Genomic DNA, 25,230 nt, shown 5'->3' with positions numbered 1-25,230 from the left:
GTTTTCTTATTGTTCTTGTCTCCAAATATTCCTATTGTTATTATCACAAAAATCTGTAGTTATTCTTAATAATAACAAAAATATCATGCAAATATTAATAACATTCCACCTTAAACTATATTCTGTGTGAAAAACACTTGGACAATAGACTGACAGAAAAGACGCAAACAAACCTTTAAACATGTCTTATTTATTACTATTATTTATTGATAGACCAGTGATGAGGAGAGGTACAGGTATAAGTTTTCAGGAAAGGCTGAATGCGGTGCAGCAGTGAGAGCACTTTGGTTAACCGTGTGCTGGGTTCCATCAGTACAACATGTTCATACTGCAGCACATTACCATCTATATCCTATGATTGGAAGAAAGACGAAAAACGCAGACAAATGACACAGATGCAATAAAATCTCACAAAAACTGGTGGGAAAAAAGCTACAAATAGTAGAGTTTCTCCATTTCTTCCTTCATATTAGTATTTGGAAACTAAAATAACCAACTGATTTTACGAACAGTAAAATTTTGTATGAACTGAATATGAAAAATTATGATTTCTTTTTCTTTTTTTTATATAGGATTCACTAAGTTTATCTAGATGGAACAACATCAGGTAAAAAATTGTTCTGTTTTTTAACTGTATTTTTTTTTTCCATTTCGTCCAGATGATTCCTGGATTTATATTTTTTTTTTTTTCCTGCTTACTGATGGTGAAACATGATTATTATTATTTCTCTTTTTTTTGGTTTCTTGTCAGTTTTTTTTTTATCATTTTCAAAGATTGACTACTAGTAAAGAAATATACTGTATTGTGAACTATCAAAATAAATAAAACTGTTATTTACATAACATATAAACAATACTTCACCACTAAACAGCTTTGTTATAAGAATAGGCTACTGTATGTCTGTCATGCTTTCATCTAAATAAATGAAGCCATGAATGAGGTTTACAGAGCTTAAATAAGTCCTCCTCCATCTTTTAACTGCTTTGCACACGAGTGCTGCTGGTTTTCATCCATACTGCCATTCTCTCTCTGCCGCCTTTAATAAAAAAAGGCTTAAATATCTTTATGTAAATAGGCACCCCTTAATCATTATGAGCACCTATTTAAGGAGCATTAGGATCACAACATTTGTACCTTTCTTTAATGTTGGAAAACAGGTGCATCTCAAAAAATTAGAATATCAAAAAGTTAATGATTTTCATTACATATCTTCAAGATTTTATATTATGCTGATGTATTACACAATAAGGAATATGTTGTATTAGTTTATTTCTGGTATTTTTGATTATATTTGATGGCTTATAACAAATGAAACCCCAAATACCCATACATTAGAAATCCACATCATTACATAAGACAATAAACTAATCAATAAATAAATGAATAGAATATTCATTCAATAGAATATAAAGTGTTAGCTTGATAGTTGACGAAGAAGCTGACTTTACAAAGAGCCATTTACCGGTACAAGTATATCAATGGAAAATCAGGCAGAAGGCAAAAGAACGGTAGAAAAAGTGCTCAAGCAAAAGGATTGGGAGAGAAAGTCTTTTAAAAGAATTTGGTAAAGTTACCAAATTCCCATAGGTTTGTCTGCCAGCTGACAAGCTTTATAATGGTTTAATTTTTAAGCATTTTTAAGCTAATACTGCCAAAACAATCAATGCCTGGTTTGCTGACCATGCTAACAGCTTTTCAGCAAACTAACCTGTCCAAAACATAAAAAACAAACAAACTGTGGAATACTGTCAAAATGCTGATGAGAAACACCATACCCAACGATGAAGGCATGATAAAGGCCACTATTAAAACAACATGGGCTTCCTTAACACCTCAGCAGAGCATCAGGCTGGTTGCCTGCATGCTGTGCTCCATTGGTCTAGTAATTAAAGCAAAAGGCGCCCATGACGAAGCATTTAAGTGCATATTCTGTACAGTTGCTACATGGTCATACTTTTTAGTAAGCTGTCAAAAGAATGACTTTTTATTAATCTTATGTAATCTGATTTTTTTTTTTGGACAGAATTTGGGTGTTTCAGTTGCTTCAAGCCAAAATAATGAAAATTACCCAAAATAATGATCTGGTATTATCACTCCTGTTAAAAATCTGTTATATTTGAGGTTACTGGAATTATTTCTATTTTTTTTTATAAGGCATTCCAACTGTTTGAGATGCAGCTGAATATCCCTGAATTACAGCTCTGTTGGTTGTTAGAAATAAGGATCTATGAAGTGTCAGTTAGTGTGTGACGAAGTAGTAGTTCAGATGTCTGCTACAAGCATTTGGATGCTGCTGTATCTTCAGGTTTAAGATGTTGTGACTATTTCAGGTAAGAAAGTAAAAAGAAGTGATAACATGCACCATTGTCGACTTTGTAAAATGTAAACCTAACATTAAGAGAAGGCTGAGTGGAGCAGAGCTCTAGGACCAGTCCAAACATTTCTACTTCTACCATTTCTGGTTCTATCAGCCTACTTTAATCTATCCAAATTATACCTCTACATACTTTTCCTTCATTTCCATTCTTAAGTACAAAGACAATATTTTTTCCTTCAAGAAAAAGAGATATGCGTATAAAAAAATGCAATAAATAAACCATGATTAAATAAGGTTCAATAAAATATGAACGTTGGTCAGTGTTCTCATATTGCCATATTGAGCTGTTCCAGCGTGAGGAAGTTTCCATGTTTGGCCCGGATCATCACCGAAAGGCAAACAGTTCCCTTTCCTGCTCCTTGAGCTCGACATGTGCTCAGATGAGAGAATGTTAAAAAGAAATATAAGAAACTAATCTTTTTTCTTTCACCCCTCGATCAATCTCTCCTCTTGAGTTGGATAGATGGATTCAGGGGATTTCAAAGTTCTCTCTCAATTCTCCTTTCCCCACAGTTATCCACAATGATCCCTCCTCCTTCTCCTCTATACAGGAGGAGCTGGGTGAGGATTCCCTCCTTGCTTCTCCTCCTCCTCCTCCTCCTCCCCTCCCTTTAATCACTAGAAGGGTGAGCTGGGGGAGCAGACAGTGCTGACCGAGCTGATGGAGACATCATCAGAGTCTGACAAGGGGCTTGGATCCGAGGAGGGGTCGGAGCGAGTGTCAGGGGTCAGAGAGGGGGGGTCTGCGGGCAGGCCGGGCAGGCAACTGGGAGGCTCCGGTCGGCTTGCGTTGGATGTCATTTCTGCGTTCACAGTCTGGATCATCTGCAAAGGCGACGGCTTCACATTCGGGTAGCGTCCTCGTCTGAGAACCTGCCCCTCCTTATCAAGAGGGGTGGCCTGAAGGGGAAAAGAGGAAAGCATGATCAGACCTAGAATATGTAGCCTGGTAAGGAGGACAAAGCAGCTTCCTAAGAGCTTTTAAAGATACTCTAATTGTTTAGATGGACAGTCACAGGAGGAATGATTAAAATACATTTTTTGTTTCTTCATAGCTTCACACATGTCTGTCATTATTCCCCATGTTTGTTTTTTAAAAGGTCCCATTCCTTTGCTTAGCAATAAAAAGAAATCAAATATAATCGTGCATAATGATTGAATGGAAAATACTTAGATAAACTTCTATACTTTTCCGGGGAGCATTGGAGTCCTCCATCACTCTTTCTAAATTGTATAAAATGCATTTTAATTTGATTATAAAACCAAAGTAACAAAAGAATCTGACACATAATTAGTTCAATATCTGGTTAATCATAGCAGCTAATTATTTTGTTGATTAACTCATGAGTGCCATCAATTCCTCTTGCAACTAGTATCTCAATAAGCTATCGCCTCCTGCGTATGTCAGTAGAAAGGTCAGACAGCAGAAGCCAGGGGCCGGTGAAGGTGAAGAGCAAGGCGTGCTGTTAGAGAGGGAAGCTGGGCTGGAAGCAACACATCAAGCAATATTCATAAATGCAGGAAACAACAAGAACTCAAGACACAAACAGGGGAAGGATGTTTGTTTGAAAAGGCAGGAATCATAAAGAGATTTTCTGCAAATTGCAAAGTTTTGTATCAAAGATGCAGCTTTGTTCCAGGAGACACTGATAAACACCGATAAAAAAGCTCAACAAAAGACAGTGCAGGTTAGGCTGTTATGAAACGTGTGCAAATGGAGCGAGGGATGAAGGAGGACGAGTAAAAAGGCAAACACAAAAACAAAATCATGCTGTAATAGCAGCACAGCAGCAGCAGTCAGCAGGGGTAGCACTCAGCGATGGAGGGGACAGGGGGTCATCCATTTCACAGACACTGCTTTAGCTTGTTTTGTAATCGGGCCACTTTGTGGCATTTTCCACGTCTCCATAGAAACCTGGCGTACCTTATCCAGTACATAGCCGGGTGCTGGTAGAAATCCAACGACCCAGATCGCTGCATAGAAAAGCTGTCATCCAGCTGAACAGAGGGAGAAACCAAACACCAGCACACATGAGGAAACTCAGAAAATTAGCTCTGTCTAAAGCGCTGGAGCTAATAAGTGAAATTAAGGAAAAGAAAATGTTCATTTGTGGAAAACATTTTAACGTATGCCTAATAGCTGTCAAACCAGTTGAAGCCTGCAGTTGATCACTTACAGAAATGACTGACACCCCGGCGTTTGTGTCGTTGACCTTCGGCCCCATGTTGAAGTGCTTCTTTATCTTCCCGGCTACAGAAAGCTGGTGCTCGTTTTCACACAGACCCTCATTCTGCAATGAGCAAAAGATTAGCACGTTAGTTTTTTCAATTTTTACCATAGAAAAAGGATGCAGCTGAAAGAAGAGGAGATGCTCCTCTAATTCATAGACCAGATACTTACAGTAACCCAAGGGTGCTCCAGCACCTGCAGGGCAGTGTATCTCTGGTCCACCTCCACCTCCAGCATGGATCGGATCAGATCCTGCAGAACCAAGCAGACAGACGTGAGCTTGTTTCTCTAATTGCAGGTTATCCTCTCCTTTAGAGGACACAGATGATGCTTACCATGGCTGTCTCTGAGACATTGTCCCAGTATTGAAGAGGAAATTCAACCTGTCCCATCAGTATTTGATCAAAAAGAGCTTCCTGATCCTCACTGCTTCTGTAAAGACGTCCAAATCGAAAAACATTTATCAATAAAATAGTTCTTAAATAAAGAACTGCTACATATAAAATACAATCTCATGCCTTGGGATATAGCGACATCAATTGGTATAAATAAGTAATTGCAAAAAACACAAACATACCCTCAAAAAATATCAACAAACTTTAGGCTACTATTATTGTTTAAATGTTGTCAAGTAGAAAACAATACAAATTCCTTGAAAAACAAAATAAATAAAACATACAAATTAATATTCGAATTTTTTTTGTTAGTCAAAGCTACTTCTTGGAACCCTGATGTTTTAAAGAGCTTTTATTTGTGCAGGTATATATAATCTTACCCTCGAAAGGGTGGGAAGCCACACAATAGGATGTAGGTGATAACTCCAGCTGCCCAGATGTCCACCTTAAGGCCATACCTGTATAGAGATAAAAAAAATAAATAATTTAAATACTGCAGGGTTGGTGAGATTATATAAATTTTAATCTGCATCTGTTATCATATAATTTATGTACACAGCCTCAGGCTGCAGGTGCAGCTCTTACCCCGTCTCTGCGATAATTTCAGGTGCTACATATGTTGGGGTCCCGCAGACAGTGTAGAGGGGTCCGTCTACCATGGTTGCCAAACCAAAGTCTCCCAGCTTCAGGCTTTTGCTGCCATCTGCATGTTCATACACCTAAACACAAAAAAACAATGTGAAGAAAATCAAACTAAGGTCCAATTATAGGAATATGACAGTTTTATAAAGTTAAATTTTGTATTTTTTAAATGAAGTTCTGTTAACAAGTAAGGTGCAGTTAATTTGTCTTATCTGCTGTTTTTATTTAGCATAAATCAACACCTGGTGATTGTTAACAGCATGTCCAATGAAGGTTTTTCAAAGGAAGCTACTTAATAATAAAATAATTAGTCTAAAATGTGAATGCAAATTCTAAGTAACTCTAATAACCTCCTCCTGAGAACAGAGCATGAGCATCACTGGGAAGAATAAGAGTCCAATATCAAAGCAAAGGAATATATTAAGGAACAATCTTTTACAGGTTGATATGGACTTTTTTAGAATTAGAAAATAAACACTTATAAAGACATGCTGCTCTTAACGTTTTTTGACCAAAGAGGTTGTCTTCTTAAATTATCCATTAGCTTCAGGCTCTGGGAGCAACTAATCTGGAAAAATACTAAACAGACCCTGAGAGTGTCCTCTTCTGCAGCAGGATTTGAGCCGTTTCAAATCTTTTAACACAACCTGACTTTAAAATTCTGATCCAGCTGCTTAAAAGTCATAAAGAATGTCAGGCTCAATCCTGGCCAGGCTTTGCATCACTTTTCACATTTTTGAATGAAGTAGAGCAGAAATTGGAGAATGACAATAATAAAAATCATTTGATCAGAAGGAAAATAAGTCAAATAAGTGATACTTGATCCTGCATTACAGGTTAACAACAAGGGCGAAGAGAAAATACAGGGCACTGCGATGTTTTCACTCACCAGCAGGTTTTCTGGTTTGATGTCTCTGTGCACAATGTTGAGGCTGTGGAGGTATTTGATGGCATTGGCCAGATTGTAGAGCATCCCACTGGCATCTCTCTCTGTGTATCTGTTGGCAGAGGTGATGGCGTCGAACAGATCTCCCCCCTGCAGAGGAGTCATGTGAGCTATTAGGACTGGGACCATACTGTTGTGGGAAATTCTCTGGCATTTACAGACTTGAACAGAAGTCCAATGATTCAGATCCAACTTTTTGCTCGTATTTTCTGTAGCAAAATAGTAACTGGAGATGGGGTGTGTGCCCTCTTTTCTCTCTTGTTTAATGTTTCCATTTTGAGTGAGTCTTTCTGTCTTGCTAAGTGAACTAAATAAAATAGAGGACTCAAACAGGGCAGAGTTTTTTTTTATTTGAGATAAAGTAACATAAGGAAAATGCATGAAACACTGTCAGGTCAGAGAGAATTGTTTAATGAAAGCTGTAGCAGGCTGTAGCAGGCAATACCTTGCAAAGGTAATCATAGCCTTTAACATAACAGTAGAAATATGATAAATATTTTTATGGTCAAAATCTGAAAAGTGTGGTGTGCCTTCCTGTGCAGCTCTGGTTGTATGTTTAGGGTGTATTTTGCAGTCTTGAACAGATTTTCTCCCCAGGATTAACCTGCGTTTTTATCTTTGGCTCATCAAGAAAAACTCCAGTGTTCTGGTTTTTGCTAAAGTAAAATATTCCCACATCATGTCTTACTGTGATGATAGTAAATTTAGGGTCATGTGGGGGGTCGGCTGTCCTCCACATTCTTACTTATGTTCATCCTTTACCTTGTAGAGGTTGTGACAAAATCCAAACTTAATTTTTTACAGCTTTCTTTGTTATTTAATCAGAGAAATTTAAAGGAAGCCATGATCAGTTTTAGAGACCTATTTTGCACCCACTGAAGACAACGTTCTCTGGCTGAAGTTATGAACATCTAAAGCCAGTTAAGTTATGAACGTGATAACTTATTTCGTCTCAATCTTCAGGGCTTTTATGGATATCTAATACAAATTTATGTTATTTTTGTTCTTCGAATGCTTCAAATCTTTATCTGACTTTCCCCCTTAATCCAAATTAAAGTTACTAACCCAAAGCGGATGCAAACAGAAGACTCCTTAGGATATACGTAAACACTATCATCTCATTTTATCTCCATGGCTCACTCAGCGTCGGTCATCATGGCAGAAGTTATGTTCCACCTCATTCATCAAAAGCCTCCTCTCCACTCTCGTCCCACTTTTGGACGTGGTAACACGTACGCACATTTCTCCCACAGGCTGGCTCACATCTATATTCTGTAGTACTCCACGGAACAGATGGATCCCATTCCTGGCTCCTGAATTATGCACAAACATTTCTCGACTCAGAGAGCAAGAGAGAGAATGAAGAATGCGAGGAAAAGAGTGCCTGCAGCCAAGAAGCAATTCTCCCCATCTCATGCTGCGCGACTTCGTCATTCGCTCCGCTGGATTGCTACGCTTTTGTCTCTGTCGTCATCTCTGCAACCTAACTGGAGATATTGATCTACATTAAGTGTAACAGAATATACACCCAAACTCAACATGGCTGCCTTATAAAAATAACTTTACCCTCAAAATCTTGTTAGTCTTTAACTGTTTTATTTCTTCTTTTAACATGGCACAGCCCAAAATCCAGTACCATCTAATTAGTAAAAGTTATCCTTCTGTTTAAAAGTTAATCTTAGAATAGGTTTAATAAAAATCCTTTGGGAGAAAACAGTATAATAAAGACCTATGAACACAGTAGCTAGGGAAGGGATTAAGTTAAGATGTTTAAAGTAGAGCTATGGTATAAAACAGTATCCCAAACGTTAAACTTTTCAGGAGTACTGATAATGGCATAAGTGAAAATCTGCCAAGATCACAGATTGCTTTGATAAAAGAAGGAGCCTAGATCCCCATTGTAACCCTGGAGGACTTGCAGAGGTCATCAGCTCAGGTGGGGAAATCCATTGACTAAACAGCTATAAATTGTTCATTTTTGGAATTTTGAAAGTGTGATAAAAAGAAAGTCAATATTGAAATAAAGCCACACTTCTATGAAGACCTGTAAGAGGTTGAACTATATCTAAGACCAGGGTGAAACTTCACCTTTTAGATGGAAAACAAACAGCCAGAGCAACAATCAAATGGTCCAGTCAATTTTTATCCAATTCAGAATATGTGTGAATAGAAAAAAATATATAATGTTCACAGAAGCTCTTCATCAAATCTGACTCAAGTAGGGCTATTTTATACTGTAAAGGAGAATCAGAAAAATTCAACTTCTAGATGTGTAAAGCTGGTAGAGACTGAACTGAAAACAGTGCAAATGCATGCCACACTTTTCAGATATCCAATAGGAAATAAACATTTAAAATGAAGTATTTTCTTCTGCTTAAACACCAAAGTATTGACTTAATTCCTCAGAGGTTTAGGAAATGAATGTATCAAAATATGAAAACGTCTAATGACACTTTTACATTTTGGAACCTTTACAAGGCTCTTTAAGACAAACATAATATGACGTAAACATACCTTGACCAGTTCCATAACAAGGTAAAGCTCATTATATGTGTCCACCTCCTCAATGAGTAAAACGATGTTGGGGTGCTTGACCCTGCGGAGGATGGCCACCTCGTTCTGAATCATGTGTTCCTAGAAAACAACAGGAGAACATCGAAACATTTGAAACTAATTGCAAGATGCTATGTCTGCAAACTTCTTTTCTATCATCCAAGCACCTCAACAATAGAAATCATAATCCAGCATATTCTATTATAGTCTCTCTGCTTGACTATCATAGTTTGAAATGTAAAAGTTGCTTTGGGAGTCTCCTTCTGCAGGCATTTGCTCACCTTGCCTCTGCATTTCCCCTTGTTGATGATCTTAAGAGCGTACTCCCGTCCTGTAGAGAGCTCCACACATTCCCGAACAACCGCAAAGTTCCCGTCGCCCAGCATCCGCCCCACCCTGTAGCGGTCAGATATGTAGGGCGGTACAGCAGGAACTTCATCCTGGAGAATCTCAGCTGCAGAAAACAGATTTAAAAAGGTTTCCATTAGTTTATAGACCTTAAAATGAGCATAACTTTATTTCTTTATTTCTGAGCATCAAACGTATTACTATTTATGTGAGACTGACTTGTTAATCAAAATATAAATATATAATATGGGTAATTAGCTAAATATTAACTGTATTTGTTAAAACATTATTAAAGTGGTCTAAAGGGCTCTCTTTGACTAAAATCACATGTGAAGCTTTAACAAGATTTAACAAGTATACAGATTTAACAAATATTACAACTTTCTCCAGCTCAAATATTGCAGCTCATAGCTGACCATTTTTTTTTTACATAATAATCTAAAGCATCAGTGTTTTGCAGTAAGACATAGAAAAAAAAAGAGGACAACGTAGTATAAAAAACTGTTAAGAGCAAAAAGTACAAACCGGAGAACCATAAAGAAGTTGCAGAAACAGTTATCAAAGGTTATAAAGGCTGCTCATATGCTTGACATTTGGAAGTGTCAGGCCTTCCCTTATTAAATAATAGATTAAACTGACTTTGCAACATAGATGTTCCTCACCTTCAGGAATGACGCCATTGATGTCTTCCGCTGGGCTAGAAACCTGAGTGGAAGACAGAGAGGTGGAAGAACCCTGTGATCCCTGCAAAGAGGGTGAGAGAAAGCAGAACACAGGAACGTCATTATTCTGTTCTGTCATACGATCTACATCTAATTTCACACACTCAGAATAAAAAGAAACAGTACATCAAACTACTAACTTCCAATGAATACGTTTTTTTTTTTTCCTTTGTAAAATCTGCTGATTGCACATGTGCCTCTTGGAATGGATCGGCAATGTTTTTATAAAAAGAGCCAAACCTCATTAAAAAAAAAAAAAGCCAGAGCAATAAACCTGTCCAACGACTTACCTGGTTGAGTTTGCCTTTAAATAAAATTAAGAATCTGCTTTTATTGAACATTAAAACTCTAGTATTCCCTCCATCATGTAACATTCTTTAATAAAAGTGGCAAAACTATGGAGTAAAGGTCTAGTTGGAATAAATAAAAATGTGCTGTTTTGACTTTTTTCTCCTTGGTACTTAACATTTGGTTGCCAATTTCTTAAAACCAGGTCAATCTTAATAATAATTTAACTTTATTGATCTCACATTGGAGAAATTTACCTCTGCATTTAACCCATCCCCCCTGGGGAGCAGTGGGCTGCCATCATGGGGCGCCCAGGGAGCAGTGTGGGGTTAAGGGACTTGCTCAGAGACCCAGAGTAGCAGTCTGTGGGAGTGGGGCCCCTCAGGATTCCAAGCTCTATGCCCTAACCACTAAGCTGCCACTCCCAAGTCTTGCAGATTTTTGGACTTTAGTGATTCCAGTTCTCAGGTATACTATACCTTTACTATAGTATTTGTATTCCTTATCAAAAAATGGGGGGCATTTTTTGCTAGAACTAATAATATCATATAAAAAAATAAAAATAGAATTTGGTTTAGTTTGGCAGTTAAAATTACATTTTAAAAAGTTAGGTTAATGAAATAAAACTTTTGAAATTAGGTTAAAAAATAAGCTACAACATCTACAACCTTGTGTCTTAATGGGTACAATGTTAAAAAAAATGTAGCATCTAAATAATAATTTATACTGATTGGTTCATACAATTAGGGGATTAGAATAAGCTCTACAACATTATTTTTGTAATGGTGGACTGAACAAAATGTAAGAGTAATTTTAAACATGTTCATTAGCACCATTCAGATTGCTTATAAAAGTATTTAAAAAAAAAAATTTGAAAACTGAAAAAAAAACCGCATAATTATCATTGCCAAAATGAAGGTGTGATTAATGTAAGGAAGTCTTTCATTAGCCACATAAAATATTCACCTGATTCAGAAAGCATGGGATGTGAGTTCAAACAAAGCTACACTATATTGCCAAAAGTATTTGCTCACCCATCCAAATTATTGGAATCAGGTGTTCCAATCACTTCCATGGCCACAGGTGTATAAATTCAAGCACCTAGGCATGCAGACTGTTTTTACAAACATTTGTGAAAGAATGGGTCGCTCTCAGGAGCTCAGTGAATTCCAGCGTGGAACTGTGATAGGATGCCACCTGTGCAACAAATCCAGTCGTGAAATTTCCTCGCTCCTAAATATTCCACAGTCAACTGTCAGCTGTATTATAAGAAAATGGAAGTGTTTGGGAACGACAGCAACTCAGCCACGAAGTGGTAGGCCACGTAAACTGACGGAGCGGGGTCAGCGGATGCTGACGCGCATAGTGCGAAGAGGTCGCCAACTTTCTGCAGAGTCAATCACTACAGACCTCCAAACTTCATGTGGCCTTCAGATTAGCTCAAGAACAGTGCGCAGAGAGCTTCATGGAATGGGTTTCCATGGTCGAGCAGCTGCATCCAAGCCATACATCACCAAGTGCAATGCAAAGCGTCGGATGCGGTGGTGTAAAGCACGCCGCCACTGGACTCTAGAGCAGTGGAGACGCGTTCTCTGGAGTGACGAATCGCGCTTCTCCATCTGGCAATCTGATGGACGGGTCTGGGTTTGGCGGTTGCCAGGAGAACGGTACTTGTCTGACTGCATTGTGCCAAGTGTAAAGTTTGGTGGAGGGGGGATTATGGTGTGGGGTTGTTTTTCAGGAGCTGGGCTTGGCCCCTTAGTTCCAGTGAAAGGAACTCTGAATGCTTCAGCATACCAAGACATTTTGGACAATTCCATGCTCCCAACTTTGTGGGAACAGTTTGGAGCTGGCCCCTTCCTCTTCCAACATGACTGTGCACCAGTGCACAAAGCAAGGTCCATAAAGACATGGATGACAGAGTCTGGTGTGGATGAACTTGACTGGCCTGCACAGAGTCCTGACCTCAACCCGATAGAACACCTTTGGGATGAATTAGAGCGGAGACTGAGAGCCAGGCCTTCTCGTCCAACATCAGTGTGCGACCTCACAAATGCGCTTCTGGAAGAATGGTCAAAAATTCCCATAAACACACTCCTAAACCTTGTGGACAGCCTTCCCAGAAGAGTTGAAGCTGTTCTAGCTGCAAAGGGTGGACCGACGTCATATTGAACCCTATGGATTAGGAACGGGATGTCACTTAAGCTCATATGTGAGTCAAGGCAGGTGAGCAAATACTTTTGGCAATATAGTGTATATGTAATACTTTGTACTTTGCAACCTCTTGCTTTTTGGTTGTACCTCAGCTTCTACATGACTCTTTTGGGATGAGAACTTAAGCCAAAAGAGCTGCCATCCACTGAACTGGACATGAAACAAATTAAAATATATTATATTAGATGCTCTCTTTTTAATAAAGAATCTATCTATTTGATAACGATATATTCATTGAGAATCTTCAGTCACGATTGTGAGATGGTGTGACTATTTTACTAAACTGTAACAAATTTCAACTAAAATGTATTTACAGAAGCAATTTGCCCTGATTCTTGCCTGAGTTACTGTCAATGCATTTACTCATCTCTGCTGCTGTGACCTGAAAAGCCCATATCTGAATGTAGCTGTGAGTCAGACTAAAGTTGGATTTATGTAATGCTTGTGTTTGGTCGGGCTCTCATTCCCGGAACAAGAAAATCCACTTAATACCCGACGACCCTGCGGTGATATTCATCTCCTCTTTCTGCTCTTTTTCCTCCTCCATGGGTCCACTTTTGTTGTTTTGACCTAATCGTACATCTATGCTCACCGTCTCATTTGAAATTCCTATCTCTGACTCTCTCTTGCTTCCTGCCACAGAGGGAAACAAAATACTGTTGCCATGGAGACTGCTCACAGAGAGAGGAGAACAGCAGCTTATGAAACTTCCAGTGAGGAGACAGAAAGCCTATATATGGCCATTTCCTGTCTGTGAGCTGGGAGGCGAGCTCAACCCTCGATGAAAATGTAGCCCGTCTTTTCTGTGAGGACGCTGGTGAGACAGATGGAGCGACAGACAGAGTGAGAGAGAAAGCATGAGGAGTTTGTTCTAAGGGATATTAATCATGATTATATCATAAAACCCAGCGTTCTCCCTGCTGGCTCATTTTGTTATTCCTGGCTCTTGATATCCCACTCTTATTTGAACTGAGTCATGATGCTAAAAAACACACTTGGAAAAACCTCTCACATCATTTTTTGGAGATACCGCTCTTCAAATGTGCAGCAGCTGAAAACTGGTCAGCGGATTAGAGGGAATTAGGAGAGGCTGGCTATAAATGAAAAGCATAATCACAGAAGCAGATGTGTTGAGGCAGAAATAATGATCTGCTCTGTAGTGGTAAAGAAAGGCTGCCAGCTGTAGAGCTGAAGATTAAAAATGCAGCAAGCATTTACATAACCAACTTCAGGATGTCTCAAGCTTTGTCCTCAATGCTGCTGTCTGAATCTGATTAGGAGACACATCCCCAAGCCATCCTGCGTTCTGTGTCTCCGGCTCCAGAGAATCGAGGCTCTTTTTACCCCCCCACCACCTCTGTTGTCACCTCCAGTGCCAGACCATAATATTAGACGAGGGATTTAAGGCTGTTTGTTTTTGTTGGAGGAATTTAATATGATTTAATGGAAAGTGAGAAGTTTGTTTTGTCCTTGCATGACTCTCTGGGTTTAAGAAGCAAACAGGAGATTAGATTACCGGACTTGTCTAGACAGATCTTTGCTTTTTTCTGCTCTGCAACTCAGGCTCCATGAAGGATTCTTAACACGGTTTTGAAGTTTAATCCTCATTGCATGCATCTCATAAAATGAAATAATAGACAAAGTAAATGATATTGTGCCTTTATTTTTTTTTTCTATTTCAACTTTCTAAATCAAGGAAACAAAACCAGCTCCACTTAGACCCAAGAAAGGTAATTGTCTCTTATACCTTTCTAACAATTCATACAGCTAATATGAATGTTAAATGAACTGCTATATAGGGGCCTGTGGCATCAATGCTTTTCTATAAAAATCTTATTATTTCTAAACACTGATTTTTTTCTCCAACTAAAAAAACAAACAATAAAATAAAACAGTTGAGGCTGTTTACTGTTAGTGTTAAGATTTATGAAAGTGCATCTAAAGGTAGACTTGCTCTGGGTTTTTACATTATTTTAGAAGGGAGGCTAAAACAAAATATGGTAGGCTGTAGTTATTTTTTTTCCCTTTAAACACAAAAATGAATACATCAGGAGATAAAGTATAAACAGTCTATATTAAAACTGCTCCAAGGCTGCAACCTGCTACCAGAGCTATTTAGCTCTGTGGGGCATTTTATAAAAACTTAAATGTGATCATCAATAAAAGTAACAAACATAAGGAGAGCATGAAGAAACACCACAGAATGAAAATGACACAACATATTTAATGACAATTAACAAATGAAAATGAACACATTCAGAAAAAAAAAGAAAAAGCAACAACAAAAGACAAGAAGAAATGAATCAAGAAGAGCTGGCAGCCTCACAAGACAAACATTACATCATGAATGTATTTTATCCCCAAAGTATGCAAATATTCTGAATATTTTTGCAAATGAGTCATTGTTAGATTCACTGAATTAAATGTAAATGATTCATTTTAGTAAATACTTTTACAATGAAATGTAAAAAAAAAAAGAAAATCCTAAAAAAACAATCAAAAACTACTGGAGTAATCTAAGGTAGTGCTGCCAGTCCCATTAAGAAAAAGCATGCTTTCAATGACAATGACACAGAAGGAGACAGGAAATATAATAAAACAAAAAGATTTTTTTTTTAAAAAGCACATACATTTTAATTAATGAGAAAATGTAACAATGTTTTATGGACCTTTTAATCTTCATTTTAATTTATGTTGCTCTTGCACAAGCAAACAAATAAATATATGATAATTCACCCAACACAAAAAAAATCAATAAAAGGAGGAGAGATGGAGCATGCAACTCAATGGAAAATAACATCTAACTCCACAATAGATAGCCTTTCACCCCATGACAACACAAGGATGGATGGATGGATGGATGGATGGATGGATGGATGGATGGATGGATGGATGGATGGATGGATGGATGGATGGATGGATGGATGGATGGAAGTTACAGCCTCTGCAACATGAACCTTCTGTTTTAAGCACCTCCAATCTGTCACTGTCATTTTTTTCTATATGATGATTTATTTCTCCACTTTGCATTTTTTACAGAGCTGTGACCTTGCCGGCTTTGTACATTCATCTACATCCGGCTCGGCTTGCAAATCTCAGTGAGGTAGTCTGGCTCAACATACCTGCTCTTTTAAAGGTAGACATGAACGAAAAGTAGACCACTCTTAGAGAGGCCTTTGAGGTACAGACGTTCAAATGGGGTGGCTGACTTTGTGGAGGCAAACTACTCCTTTAAGCTTTGGCTGTTTATAAAAATAGGTCAGGTTGTGCACAGAATGTGTAAATGAGACAGCTCGAGTATCATGCTTGTCTGCCACCAGAGCATAAATGACACTTTAATGCAGAAAAAAAAGAAAGAAAAAAAAGAAAAAATCTTCTGAAGTCGGAACAGGCACACAGTTTCCTTTAGGTTAAATATGTATGTATCTGTGTAACTACACTTTTCTTTGCATGATGATTAAAAGGATAAAAGCCACTGTGTCCATTTATTCAGCTTGGTGAAAATAGGGTGTAATAAACAAAGCAGTGTGTGCAACCTAATTCGTTCTGTCTACAGATTCCAATAGGTGAAATGCTGATGTGAAGAAAAAGACAAAAAAATACTGGTTGCATCTGGAAGTCTTTGTATAAGGTTATCATTTTTTTCTAGCTTGCTCATCTGCAAGGATTGGCCGCTTTTCTAATCTATTTGGCAGAAACTGAACAACATCCTCTTAACAAAGTAAAAAAACTGCTAAGGAAACACTCTTCGGAGTGAATACTGGTATTAAGTGGGCTGTAAAAACCTCTAGCGAGATACAGAAACTGCCCTGGGAAGTTTACCCAGACAATTGTGGACATGTTCCAGAAATCTGCTACTTCTGTGTCGTTTGTGAATTAACTGTAAATATTGTGAAATTCAAATAATTAATTGTTCCTGTGGATAAATCCCTTAGGTGAAATGATTGAATAGAGTATCACCCTTTCAAATGAGTCCAGGAAAGGTGCCTAAAATGGCTGCAACTGGAACTGTTACAGGGGAGAGAAGGCAGATCTACCAGGGTGCTCAATAAAGTAAGACATATGGAAGAGAATTATAACAATATTCCTGAGGAGTGTGAAGCTGCAGAGTGGAGAGGGGAAATAATGGGCTGAAAAAGGCTCCTCCTTCTTGTCTCATTATAAAGCAATAGGAAGTGTAGAATAATCTCTCTATACGAATTAGGCTCTTGGCTTGTGACTTAAACAATATTTTGTACTGTTTACAGTTAAGAAAAGATCCTTTAAAAACCTGGAGTTCCTTGTAAAATATCTGTCTGAAAAACACTTAAAATCTACATCCTAAAATCTCTGAAAACATGAAAAATGGTTCTGTGACAACTGGAATGCTCTCACAACATACTTACTGCAATTTGAAATGAATTAGCTGATAGGAAACAAAAGAGTCTGCAGTTGTCTAAAATAGGAGCTCCCGTCGTTTATTGTTTATTGTATTATTAATTAATACGCTCTTATGCCTAATTAATTAAGTAAAACAACTACAATTAGGATTTTTTTTTTTACTTTGTTTTTAAAAGCATTTTAAGATGTCAAGGTGATCCAGTTAATTATGATACCTTGGTTTATTAAATGAAAATAGAATAATATTCGTCAGTTTGTGTCAGGGCATGGAGGACCACTTACTGCTCCCATTACAGGAAGAACGTTTTTGTACCATTAGCTGCAGCTGGCAAGCTACAAGCCGAGCAGGTAACCTCCCTCATTAGCCAGCTACAATCCTCTTATTTTATTGTCAGTGTTTTTAAAAAAACAGCAGAACAAAGATGTAACATTCAGAGTAAAAAGGCAGAATCAAAGCTAAATACATAGAGTATATATCTTCGAAAAAATTATTAATATTCAACAGCAAATTATTTTAGTTGTGTTGAGAAAAAAATGTCCTTTTTACTAAAAAATCACTGACTTGCAGACCAGATATTGGTTCCAGTAGTGACTGAAAAATCTCCTATTCTGAAGAGGGCCCTGAACACATCGCAGAAAAAGACAAATGAAATTCACACAACAAGAAAATAAAGTAGGATGAATGACTCCTTATGTGATTCAACTTTAGGATAATTTAGGAGTCTAGAATAAGAAAGTGTCAAATTAATGGGAAAAAATTACTTAGTCTTTGCTTCTTCTTTCTATTAACTACGCAGCTAAGAAACCTGAAGATTATCGCCAGTTTGTAGGCTGGAGAATACACTGCTGACCCACTTGTCTCTGTCTATGATGGCTTAAAAATAAAAAATAAAAAAACTGTTAATATAAATGTTGTTAAGAATAAATGCCTTGGAGATAAAGCAAGCCTTTGCAGTATGACCAATATGCTATGATGAAACATATTTCTTATATATCATCAGATCTCTTGACAGAGCAACAAACACAGATACTTAATTCATCTGGAACTTTTTGAAAAATGTTATAAAATAACTTTTAGGCCCACAGCCACTCTATCCTCGCTTCTTGTTCTATTTATTCATAGTCCTAAAAGCTGTATTAAATTGTGACGTGTTAAGCAAAAATAAAGGGGAAAAATGTGCAATAAATAAATAAGCAACTGTAGATTGCTATTGAAGAAAACAATAGGAGCTTCATTGTAAGACCAGAGCAGTCATTCATTCAACACATGCACATACAGATTATAAGTTTAAATTTGCAAAATCTAGCCCATCAAATCAGAAGTATGTTTAAATAAATAGTTTCCAATAGAGTTGCATGTTCTTTCTCTGCATTATACCCCTAAAGTTGCACTGTGGTTGCTATGCTATCATACCTCATTTCCCCATTAATAAAACAAATTTGTACAAACTATAACTAGTAAAAACCTTTCTAAACCATTTGCACAGGTATATATATACAAAATACTGTACAAAATGCTGACTCATAAATCCATAGATAACTAAAAGCGAGTGTTGGCGCCATGAGAAGCAGCACTAACACTTGCATAGCATTCAGCATGAGGAACAAAGAGCAATGCCTCAGCATATGTGCAAATGCATTGGATGAGTTTTTTCAGCTATTAACATATGTCCAAACGTAAGCCTTCAGAGCTTCCCAAAGCAGCACTGGATGAGATCAAAGCTCTACTCCCCACCCTGATCTTAGATGCTAAAGGTGTTGGGATGTGCTGGTTTCTTCCTTTTCAAGTGACTCTAAGATGTAGTTGGCCTATTCTCAGCCACAGCTTTGTCCTTTTCCTGAGAACATAGAAGGAGTGTGTTACAGACTTAAAAGTCTCTACGCTCTACGGGCTGATTGTGTGTGGAAAAGGTTATGTGTGTGGGTGTGTGTCCCTGTGTAACTGAGTCTTACCCGGCGTCGGCTGAGGCTGCCCGGGCTGGTCGGGGAGGGGCTGGGAGACTTTCCCGAATGTGGAGTGGACAGCTGACTGGCCGGCGTCCCGTTCACTGGTGGGGGAGAAAAAACGAGAGAAAAGTGGAACAGACTGGAGATGAGAAGGGAAAGACTGGGGGAAAAAAAGGCATTTATAACTGGACTGGTGCTTTTTCAGGACACTAAGCTGCCAACGCTTCCACCCTCAGCACAATCATACACATGAATTAGAAAGAGTAGGAGGAGGAGGAGTAAGGGAGCATAGAAAGGAACACCAAAATCCTTTTTCCACTTCTCGAGCCAATTTCATATTTGGGTATCTTTCTTTAGCCATGACACAAACCTTTTTGTCAAAATATTTCAAATAAAAGCTGGAGGTAAGCAACGTTTGTTCTCATTTTTGACCGCCAGTTCAGTGCACGTGTGACCTCAGCGGTCTCCTTTTCCAGCTGCAGAACAGTACAAAAAAACCCAGCGGCATGATCTCGTTGCACGAGAAAACCACATTAATCCACGTTTCACCTGAATCCGCCAGTAAGGCAAAAGAAGCCTAAGGCCATCGTTATTAGCACTAAATAAAAGGAGTATCTCTCGTAGAGCTCCACTTTAGTAGTACAAATAATATCACGTAAAATCTCATAAGCATGAAGAACTCCATGAATTAAATATTTGGTGGGCTATAATTCATGTTCTATGAGACTCTACACAAACAGAAATGTGAGAATACTAAACAAATCTAATAATGAGCCAATAAACACTAGTTCCTATAACTATAGTTTTTTATCTCTGTTTTTAAGGAGATTGCTGTATTTAATTGATAATCATTGAACTTTATTGATCTTACATTGGAGAAATGTACCTCTTCATTTTACTCATCCCCTTGTTAAGCAGTGGGCTGCTATTGTGGGGCGCCCAGGGAGCAGTGTGGGGTTAAGGGTTACGCTCAGGGGCCCAGAGTGGCAGTCTGTGGGAGTTGGGCTTGAACTCAGAACCTCAGGAGGAGGCAGCCACTCCCCCTCAATTTATGTAGCTTTACAAACAGAATACACATTTCACAATCTACAAAATGTATTTTAAAGATACTCCATAATCAGGTTAAAGTTTGACACATTTTAGATTTGAAAACAGTGAATATCAAATTCTCTACACATATATTAGGAAATTGTTGGGATTTTCATTACCACTAATTTGAGGATTCGTTTGACAAAAACAGACAAGCTGAAATACTCAGAGTAATCAAACTTAAATACAATTCTTTAAAGAAAAACTGCAATTTGGTAAAACTTAAAAAAAACAAAGAACCAGAAAAGGACAGTTTTTTTTTTCACAAGAGAAAAACTGTAACCTCGAGAAAAAGTGTAACTACAATGATGGTATTGATTTTTATAACCTGGCTCTCTCTCAAGGGCAAACTTGTTTCAGTAGGCAACCGGAGCACTGGAAGAGGAAAAATGATCTTTCAGTTAAGCTTTAAATCACATTCCAAGTAATGTTGCTAGTTGATTCATAATGGATGCTTCAACACCAAACTAAAGAACTAAGCATCGTCTTTCATCCACCACATGCATAGCGGGGGTGGATTTTCTTTAAGTTCGGCCTGATGCTGTTTAATGGTATCCTTTTCTTTGTTTGTTTTTCAGGACTTTTGACCGTATTTAATTATCATCTGTTCAAAATACTTACAGTGACTTACAATATTATTGGGAACAAAGAAACTTTAAAACCGAGGTCAGTATTGTTAATTGGGATTAAAAATAAAAAATCTTTATCTTATCCTCATTGGACTTTTCCTTTTAATTTTCATACATGGCCTTTCTTTGAAGCACAGTTTCAGTAAAAAAATAAAAAAAACAACTTTATGAGAGATTACTTAAAAACAGCATTCTAATAACTTTTTGTTAAATGCTGAACAGTTTCAAGTTAGAGAAACATTGGAGAAGAGGTGATGATCTCTCAAAGCACCATAAATGCAAAAGCACATCTGATTGTATTGCCTGGTCAAACTTGGACTCATATATTATACACTAATTAGTTTAAGAGTTTTCCAAATCATTTCTCTATTTCTGAAAACAAAGGTATAAGAATCAGATATCTCATCTCCTTAGCTGATTGTCTCTTTACACAATTATTTTTTACCAAAACTGGTTTTTGCAGCAATTTAGATACATTTTTTTTTTTTTTTGCAGAACCTACTTTAGGTATGGAAGGAAATGTATTTGTTTCTTAAAAACTTGTAAATAGAAATATTAAGGAATAATAAAAAAAAAGGTGGATTTACAAATCTCTGCCTCTTTAAAGCTTTTCCTCCAATCTTTATTTTTCTTCCATTTCTATATTTCCCTTTGTAGACAGCATATATCTTCAGTCAATCCCCTTGTTGCAGCAGTGGCAGTTCATACACTGGAAAAAACGATCTAGAAATAAGTAAAAATGTCTTAAATTAAGTGTATTTACCCTAAATCTGAGTTGGTAAATGAGATTTGCTAATGGAATGAGTATTTTTACTTTTAAAATAAGACAATTAGATAACATGCACTTGAAGTAATGCAATTGTGTTTTAAATGTCAATTGTCTTCTTCCATTGGCAAAATGTCTCTTTTACCTCCTCAATCCAAGAACAAATGCACTTATTTTAAGAAAAAATGACTTATCCAGATTTTGATTTTTTTTTTTCCAATGTAAGCTTTTTTCCTTTAAGCCGTCTTTCTCTTGCATCCCTGCATCCCTCTTGCATCCCTGCGCCTTAGCATGGAGACTAACAGGATGCTTCTTCAGAATCTAGATGCAGGCGCAAAACCTCTGTCTCCTGCTGAGATCAGAGAACTTTCTGAATTATTCAAGATTATAGGAAGTAAAACGATCCAGCCGACCTAAAGATCTAAATACAAACAAAAATATATATTAAAAAAACTGTGGGGATAAGTTTAGTTGATGAATAAGTATTTAGAAGCGTCCCTTGCATTCTCCATTGATGAAATTCAGCATCAGCGTTACGCACGCACTAAAACCCTCCCCTCGATTACAAATGATATTAAAGTATTAATGTCATTTATTTATGTCATACATAGAAACATGCATATACATTCGACTAAGCTGTTCTTCAAGGTCAAACATCTACAGTGGTGATCGGGAACATTTATATTAAAAAAAAGCATCATCCGGATTTTGCGTTTTGGCTTTAAATGGCAACAAAAACGCAAACTGTGCCTCCTACCTTCTACTTCCAGCATGGTGAAAAAGCACAGTGATAATCCAAAGCGGCGAAAAAGGAGAGAAGAAGCACCTTCTTTTTGAACGCGATCCGTCAGAGAGTGCGTTTGGTAGTAAAGTGGTGTGAATGGGAGACAGAGCTGCCCTGTACGCACCGAGAGGCGGAGAGGCTGCTTGCGCAAACTCTGACGCGCTCAGGGAGCGGAGCGAGAGATGGAGAGCAGCGATAAGAGAGAGAGAGGGCGAAAGAAAAAAAAAATGCATTTCTTTTTTCGCTCGGCTTATATTGTTGCCAGTAGACTTATGGTTTCTATTTAGCACAAAAAAGCAACAGAAGCCGATTAAAATGACTGGTCTTAAGGCAATAAATGGAGACTATGGTGGTCCAGAACAAAGTGTTCTTAAGGCTCTCTCTTTTTATTTATTTATTTTTTTAGAAATACATTTTATATTTATGACCCGAAAACCCTCCCAAAGTAGCACCCTCCTAATCAATACATCTGATTTGAAATACTTAAAAGCAACAAAGCCAATCATGACTAGAAAAATAGTTTAAAAGGGTAACTGTTTTTAGCCTTTTCCATTGACCCTTAAAAGGTTAAATATATCAATAAGCGTTTTATAGCAATGAGTTGATGAAAATGTAGGTTTTTTTTGGGGTTAATTCAACTGAGAGATAATAATTCAATTCAGTTTATTTATATAGCGCCAATTTACAACACACGTCATCTCAAGGCACTTTACAGTTCACACGATCATACAGTCAAATTGTTTCAAAGTTTTCTATCTAAGGAAAACCAGTTGATTGCATCGACTAATTGACTCGAATGCAATCCCTCACACTAAGCATGCTTTTAGCGACAATGTAGCGACAACAGGAAGAAACCTCCAGCAGAACCAGGCTCAGTGTGAGCGGCCATCTTCCGAGCCCGACTGGAGTTCAAGGAGACAGAAGCAGAGATACCAAAAGCAACTGTAAAAGGCGGCCCCGTCCAGGAAACACACAGCCAGGCAGACGAGCTCCGAGCCAACCCTCAAGTCAGAGGATGAAGAGAGCACATCCAGCCAATCACAGTTAGAGAAACAGGACTACACTAGAAAAAAGGCCAATCTCCAACATCTATAAACACTTATAGCAAATACAGACCTATTATACACAAAGTAATATATACCAAGCCCTTATACCAGTTTTGATGATTGGGCCTTGTGATGGACCGAGTTAAAAAAACAGGAGGAGTCACAGGATATCAATTAGAAAAATAGTTTTTTTTTTATTTTAACCCAAAAATAGATGACAAAAGATAAACTGAGCTCATAAAAGAGGTCAAAGAAACAAAACTGAACTCAGGCAAAAATGTAAACAAACTGGCTGTACAAACAAACATAACTGATCTACAAAGAAATGACAGACAGGGGTATATATACTGGCTGATCAGACCAATTTAGACACAATAGGGGTAACTAAACAGAATACAATTACAAACAAAACAAATAACAGTACAGCTAAGTTTGACTAAACTAAAGACTCACAAAATGAAAATCAAAACCATTAAAGTCCAAATACCAATATTCACCTAAATGCAAAAACTCATCTAAAGAAAGAAACTACACATTCCCCCGCCATCAAGGACCAGTGGTGCAGTCCAATCAGCATCCAAATTTGCTGAGCCCTGGCCCCCCATCTTTTGTCAATTTCAGAGTGTGGCCATGGATTTGGCCATCACACACTCCCCCACTTCTTGATCTTCCCTCTGGCTCCGAGAAAGGTAATCAGCAGTGGTGTTGTCCTTGCCGGGGATGTAGTGAACCTTAAACCGAAACGGCTGCATAGCAAGGTACCATCTGGTGATTCTCCCATTAGTGTCCTTCATTCTTTCTAGCCACTGGAGGGCTCTGTGATCAGTCTGAAGTGTGAATTCTCTTCCTAGCAAATAATATTTGAATGAGTCAAGGGCCCATTTAATAGCCAAGGCTTCCTTCTCCACGGTTGCATAGCGCCCCTCTCTTGGCAGCAGCTTGCGGCTGATGTAGGCAACTGGATGTTGGTCCTCTGGTGGTCCCTGCAGAAGCACTGCCCCAAGGCCTCTTTCAGAAGCATCAGTCTGCAACACAAAGTCTTTTGCAAAATCAGGTGAGTGCAAACCTGGATTCTTACTCAGAGATTGGCTAATGTCCTTAAATGCTGCAATAGCCTCTGCTGTCCACTGAATTTTAGTGGGACTTCTGGAGCCCGTCATGTCTGTTAGGAATGCTGCTCTAGCTGAAAAATTAGGAATGAATCTGTGGTAGAATGCAGCCATGCCAAGAAAAGACCGCAGCTGTTTCCTGGTTTGTGGGAGCGGACAGGATGCTATCGCATTGATTTTATCAACTTGAGGTTTCAGAGTACCACCTCCAATGGTGTACCCCAGGTACTGTATTTCTGTCCTGGCAAGAGCACACTTTGCTGGATTGATGGTAAGGCCTGCTAAACGCAGCCGATCCAGGACCTCCTTTAGATGGTGAACATGCTCTTCCCAAGTTGCACTGAAAACCACAACATCATCAAGGTATGCACAGGTGAATGCTGAGAGCCCAGAGAGTACCTGATCCATTAGTCTTTGAAATGTTGCTGGGGCCCCATGGAGACCGAATGGCAGGACTGTGAACTCGAACAATCCCCAGGGGGTGCGAAACGCTGTCAGCTCCTGGGACTGTTTAGTGAGAGGCACCTGCCAGTACCCCTTAGACAGATCAATAGTTGTTAAGTATCTTGCTTCCCCCAGTTGCTCAATAAGGTCATCAATACGTGGCATTGGGTAAGAGTCAAATTTTGATATGGAGTTGAGGTACCTGAAGTCGAGGCAAAATCTTATTTTGCCATCCTTTTTCGGAACCAACACAACAGGGTTGCACCACTCACTTGTTGAAGGTTGGATAATTCCTAGAGACAGCATGAGGTCCATCTCCT

General features: G+C 38.2%; 1 protein-coding gene across 7 annotated transcripts in view; it reads right to left on the bottom strand.

Annotated features, from left to right (window-relative positions):
- Positions 1-558: 558 nt before the first annotated feature.
- Positions 559-25,230, bottom strand: part of dclk1a (doublecortin-like kinase 1a) — a 91,117-nt gene continuing 66,445 nt past the window's right edge. For 2 of the 7 annotated variants that reach the window (XM_038278792.1, XM_038278793.1), the window contains exons 6-17: positions 19,050-19,144; positions 10,155-10,236; positions 9,426-9,598; positions 9,106-9,225; positions 6,535-6,681; positions 5,589-5,722; positions 5,384-5,461; positions 4,944-5,040; positions 4,780-4,860; positions 4,556-4,669; positions 4,303-4,376; positions 3,079-3,278 (exon numbers count right to left, since the gene is read on the bottom strand). In XM_038278792.1, coding sequence (XP_038134720.1) covers positions 3,221-3,278; positions 4,303-4,376; positions 4,556-4,669; positions 4,780-4,860; positions 4,944-5,040; positions 5,384-5,461; positions 5,589-5,722; positions 6,535-6,681; positions 9,106-9,225; positions 9,426-9,598; positions 10,155-10,236; positions 19,050-19,144 — 1,253 coding nt within the window. In that variant the 3' untranslated portion in view covers positions 3,079-3,220. Of the gene's footprint in view, positions 3,279-4,302; positions 4,377-4,555; positions 4,670-4,779; positions 4,861-4,943; positions 5,041-5,383; positions 5,462-5,588; positions 5,723-6,534; positions 6,682-9,105; positions 9,226-9,425; positions 9,599-10,154; positions 10,237-18,248; positions 18,935-19,049; positions 19,145-22,284; positions 22,456-25,230 lie in introns of those variants that run through there. The other 5 variants (XM_038278790.1, XM_038278791.1, XM_038278796.1 and 2 more) reach the window with 4 other exon arrangements.

The sequence above is a fragment of the Cyprinodon tularosa genome, unplaced genomic scaffold (assembly GCF_016077235.1).
Source record: "Cyprinodon tularosa strain WSP-4 unplaced genomic scaffold, ASM1607723v1 ctg144, whole genome shotgun sequence".
Taxonomy (NCBI): domain Eukaryota; kingdom Metazoa; phylum Chordata; class Actinopteri; order Cyprinodontiformes; family Cyprinodontidae; genus Cyprinodon; species Cyprinodon tularosa.
Note: the sequence above shows the minus strand (reverse complement) of the source record. Positions and strands in the feature narration are given on the sequence as shown.